This window comes from Vulpes lagopus, chromosome 2 (assembly GCF_018345385.1).
Source record: "Vulpes lagopus strain Blue_001 chromosome 2, ASM1834538v1, whole genome shotgun sequence".
NCBI lineage: Eukaryota > Metazoa > Chordata > Mammalia > Carnivora > Canidae > Vulpes > Vulpes lagopus.
This window is the reverse complement of record NC_054825.1, coordinates 160,204,560-160,209,621: the sequence shown is the minus strand read 5'-3', so window position 1 is coordinate 160,209,621 and position 5,062 is coordinate 160,204,560. Positions and strand designations below refer to the sequence as shown.

General features: G+C 43.8%; 2 protein-coding genes across 5 annotated transcripts in view; both read right to left on the bottom strand.

The window, feature by feature from the left end:
- The window catches only part of ZNF71 (zinc finger protein 71), a 192,131-nt gene that overhangs the window by 123,179 nt on the left and 63,890 nt on the right, over positions 1 to 5,062 (bottom strand). The window lies entirely within an intron of this gene.
- SMIM17 (small integral membrane protein 17) overlaps positions 3,837 to 5,062 on the bottom strand; it is a 28,124-nt gene continuing 26,898 nt past the window's right edge. For all 4 annotated transcript variants that reach the window (XM_041743786.1, XM_041743785.1, XM_041743788.1 and 1 more), the window contains one exon: positions 3,837 to 5,057. In XM_041743786.1, coding sequence (XP_041599720.1) covers positions 4,947 to 5,057 — 111 coding nt within the window. In that variant the 3' untranslated portion in view covers positions 3,837 to 4,946. The remainder of the gene's footprint in view (positions 5,058 to 5,062) is intronic.

Genomic DNA, 5,062 nt, shown 5'->3' with positions numbered 1-5,062 from the left:
GAGACCCGGGATCGAATCCCATGTCAGGCTCCCGGTGCATGGAGCCTGCTTCTCCCTCTGCCTGTGTCTCTGCCTCTCTCTCTCTCTTTCTGTGTGACTATCATAAAAAAAAAAAAAAAAAAAAAAAAACACTTCTCTTTAAAAAAAATAAAATAAAATAGGTCATGAAAATATGTCTATTTTTCCCCTGGTCAATTTTAAAGTAAATTACAGACATGACCTCACTTTATTGTTAAATACCTTAGTTTGCATCCCTAAAAAAAGTATCTTCTACACAACCACAATATTATACACCCACTGAAACATTAATTTCTTGATATCATCCAGTCAATATTTGGATTTCCTTAGTCCCTGAAAAAGTTTGAAAAGGTGACGTAATTTGAAAATAAACATCAATGATCTTTAATGTGTGTAAGGGGGAGGGAAGCTAAGCCAGGGACACAGATACATAAACACAAAGACACCTGTCTCCCTGCACACCAGCTTCCCTGTCTCTTGGTCCTACTAAGGGAGCTGTGAGGGGCCAAGGAGGACAGGATGTGTGCCTTCACTTTTGCTCTGGCATTACCAGCACAGGCTTTGGCACACAGTAGGTCCTCAGGAAATCTCACACAAATAGACGGATGAGTGACAAATTCCTGATTCTGTCTTACAGAGTCATGACTCATGGTGTCTGAGTCAAGACTCATGGTGTCTGAATCAAGACTCAGGCCTCAGCACAGAGTAGGTCCTCAGGATCCCAGCATCCCAACATCAGCCCTGAAGCCATTCAGGGTCAGAGACCACAGAGTTGGTTCCTACCTGTATCCCACACATCACCCAACCCAAGCATTAGCACACAGTAGGTCCTTAGGAGATATAAATTAATAGATCAAGTAAATTAATAAGTGAACATCCTTAACACCAGCCCTGGATCAGAGAGCATGCATTTTGGTTCCTTCCTACGACCCAAGCTGGCCCAAGGCTCTGCACATAGTAGGTCCTTAAGAAGCTCGAGGTGACTGAATACATAGTTGTCCCTCCCAGCACAGACCCTAGAGTTATTCAGGGTCAGGGATGACACAGTTCATCCCAATGCCCCAGACTTCTCCCAGCTCGCGCCTCAGCACACAGTAGGTCCTCAAGAAATACTGAGTGAATGAATAGTTTAACAAGCCCATCTCCAACCCTAGAGCCATTCAGGGTCATGGACCACAGAGTCCGACTCCTCCTCTGACTTTCGCCCAGCCCAGGTGCTCTCACACAGTAGGTGCTCAGGGAGTGCTGGGTGAATGAATGAATGTGTAGTATGGGGCGGGGCCTTGGGCGGGGCTGGCGTCAGGCGTTGGAGCCCAACCGGAAACCTCAAGGAGAGCCGGCCAGGTCCAGTGCACCTGCACAGCAGGGCCTCACTTGGATTTTGGCCTCGCTGGGGCAGGCGCTGCGGCCAAGCGGCTGGCAATGCAGCCTACAAACCCCGGAGGGTGGGCGTGTGCGCGATGAGCTTCGCAGCAGCCCCAGAGGACAGGGCTGCCTGGGGTCCCTCCTGCTGCGGAAAGTGGCGCACAGCCGCACAACCGTAAAGAAGCTGAGCCCCAGGAGGTCAGCTGCCAAAGTGACCTGTTTCAAAGCTTTCGAAATGACGGATGAGGTGAGGGGGCAAAGGAATTGGCATTTGAAGAACACTGCCACGCAGCCCCCCATCAACCTCACACCAGGCAAGCCAGTTTCTCCTTTAGGATTTTAGCCAACTTATTTGACATCCTTCCCCCATCTGCCGCACTGTGTTCCCTAGATACTATATATAGATACCACCCTGGTACAGCATGTCCTGTTCCCAGAGGGGACAGAGAAACCTCAGGCACATGGTGGAGTCAGAAAGGATTGGGGTCCCACAAGCTGGCATGGGGAGAGTCCCTGGGAAGTGCAGGCTGAACTCTGCAGCCCCACCCTCACCCCCAACTCAACCTTCCCAGGACTCAGCTCCTCCGGGGAGACCAAGCAGAGGAGGACAGACCAGAACCTCATGAATCCATAATTGTCAGGTGGTGGTACAGGCTATGAAGACAGAGTGACCAAGGATGGAGGTGCTTTGGGGACGGTGAAGGAGGCCTCTCAGAGGAGACACTGAAGCAGAGCATTGCAGGAGGTGAGGGAGCCATGGCAGCTTTCGGGGCAAGAGCATTCCAGGCAGAGTCCATTCCGGAGTCAGTGTGAAGGCCCCGAGGCATGTGCATGATGGGCTTGTTCAAACAACAGAAGGCCAGTGCAGATGGAATGGAGGGAGAGGTACAAGCACAGGCCAGTTCCGGCAGAGATGGACGACCACTATGAGGACTTTGGCTTTTACCTGCAGAAGCAATTCGGTTAGGAATGGTCTTTTTTTTTTTTTTTTTTTTTTGAATGGTCTTAATTATGGTTTCAAGGGATCTGTCTGGCTGTTGAATGGAGAATAGAACACTAGGGCTGGGCAGCCCCAGTGGTGCAGCGGTTTAGCACCACCTGTAGCCCAGGGCGTGATCCTGGAGACCCTGGATCGAGTCCCACGTCAGGCTCTCTGCATGGAGCCTGCTTCTCCCTCTGCCTGTGTCTCTGCCTCTCTGTGTGTGTGTGTGTGTGTCTCTATGAATAAATAAAATATTTTTTAAAAAAAAGAACATTAGGGGTGTGGGTGGATACTTCCATCATCAATGAAATGAGGCTTCTGGCATGTGAGAGATCCCAAATAAATGACCACGACTTATATGACTTACACTATTATCATGATTATTTTCTTTTTTTTTTCTTTTTAAAAATTTATTTATTTATTCATGAGAGACACACAGAGAGAGAGAGGCAGAGACATAGGCAGAGGGAGAAGCAGACTCCGTGCAAGGAGCCTGATGCGAGACTTAATCCCAGGGCCCTGGGATCATGCTCTGAGCAAGAAGGCAGATGCTCAACTGCTGAGCCACCCAGGTGTACCTCATGATTATTTTCCTTAAGATTTTGTTTGAGAAAGAGAGAGAGAGCGCACAAGCAGGGGGAGGGACAGAGGGAGAGGGAGAAGCAGACTCCCCGCGGAGCAGGGAGCCTAATGTGGGGCTCCACCTGGGACCCCGAGATCATGACCTGAGCCATAGGCAGACACTTAACCGACTGAGCCACCCAGGCACCCATCATGATTATTTTCAATATCCTACAAATTTGACTAAGATGTGTGGCACGGGCCAGACTAATTGTAGCCCACAGCCCCCACAGCAGCTCCTCTGGCCGGGACATCTGGGACAGTCCCCACAGGCATCTTCCCATTTCCACTCTTGCAGGATGGAAATACCAACCACTATCAGACAAGGTAAAATTTAAGCCAAGGATTAAATTGGTTTAAAGATAATCATTTTATTTTTCACAGAGGATTCAAAATCAGGTTTTAGCTAACATTTATTGCATGGCTATGATATGCCTGGCATTGTGCTTGGTGTTTTACATGTATTCTTTAATTGGCAAAGATGTTAACAGTGCTGTAACTTATATGCATCAGGGAACACAGTGGCTGAATTCATAAAGCAAAGATTGCAAAAAGATATTGACAAACATGATTGTACTAACAGATTTTCATGTAACCTTATTGGTTTTTGACACAATAAAAGACTTTTAAAAAGGTATTGAAAGCAGATATGTTTGAGGCCACATTCTTTTTTCACAGTGCAGTAAATCATTAAAACAAAACTATTTTTAAATAACTGATCACTGAGTTTCAAAGCACTCTTTAGAAAAAAACACTACAATAGAACATTTAGACAAGGACACATATTACCAAACTTTAAGATGTGGCCAAGGCTATATAATCAGAAATACATTTATTCTTAAGTATGCTATTTTAGCAAGTAATTTTATAAAAAGACATAAATGAGTTAATTATTCAACGTAAAAACAGACAAGGAATAAAAATAGTAATAAAATAAACCCCATACGTCTCCATGGAAAACAAATCACAAACTAGCAAAACATGGATATAAATAAATCCCAATTCTAGTTCTTTGGAAAAGAAATCATAGACAAGGTAAAACTTTGACAAATCTAATAATGGGTAAACCACAAACAGAAGTCGAAAGGAAGAAAGTGGTTAGAACAAAATAAAGAGAAGTTTTTTGGTTAATTATAGAATAGTATTCATAATTAAACTAAAATCTGAAAATGTCAATGGAATAAAGAATTTCCTAGGGCATAAAAACCACTACAAATCATCAAAATGAATGAAGTATAAAAGTATTCATAAACTGATAACATGGGAAGAAACTGAAAAAGTCACCCAAGAATTTAGCTGAAACTTTCGCCCTGTAGCTCTAGGTCCTGATTCATTTATTAGCGAATTCTTTCAAAAATGTCAAGGAAGTGTTAATTCTTAAGCTACAGAAACTATTCTAAAGTTTAGACAACAGTAAATGTCATGTCCTTCTATGATGCAAGCCTCACTCACCATGTTACCAAAACTTGACAAAGATAGCACCAATCTTACGTATGAAGATAGAGGCAAGAATCATACATAAAATATCAAGACATATAATCCAGGGTCAGAATTGCACCACAATCCCAAGAGCCAGGATTGCACCACAATCCCAAGTCTACAAAGATGATTTGATATTAAGAAATCCACAGATTTCATCAATCCCAAGTTGCTCATTTTTCCATAATCTCTAAAGTCAGGAGGCATCTTCCAGTTGGTGGCATCTGACAACGACGTGGCATGTTTTCCTTTTTCAGTAGTATATAAAATAATATGTATTTTACAATCAACAATGTTTTAAGTTCATTGAAATACAGTAATGCAAAACCTCACACCAGAAGATTAAATATCAAAAAAAATCATCTTGATGAATGTTTGAAAGGCATTTGCTAATATCCAATACCTATTCCTGATTTTGAACCAAGACATTTCCTTAACAAGAAACAGGACATCTATTTCAGGACAATTGCCACCACTATAGCTAAATGTGGAACATCATAGGCATCCCCGTTAAAACCAGGAACAAAAACAGGACACACACTACCAAGACTATTGTCGTTTGTTGCGGAGCTTTCGACCACTCCAAAAAGCCCTGAA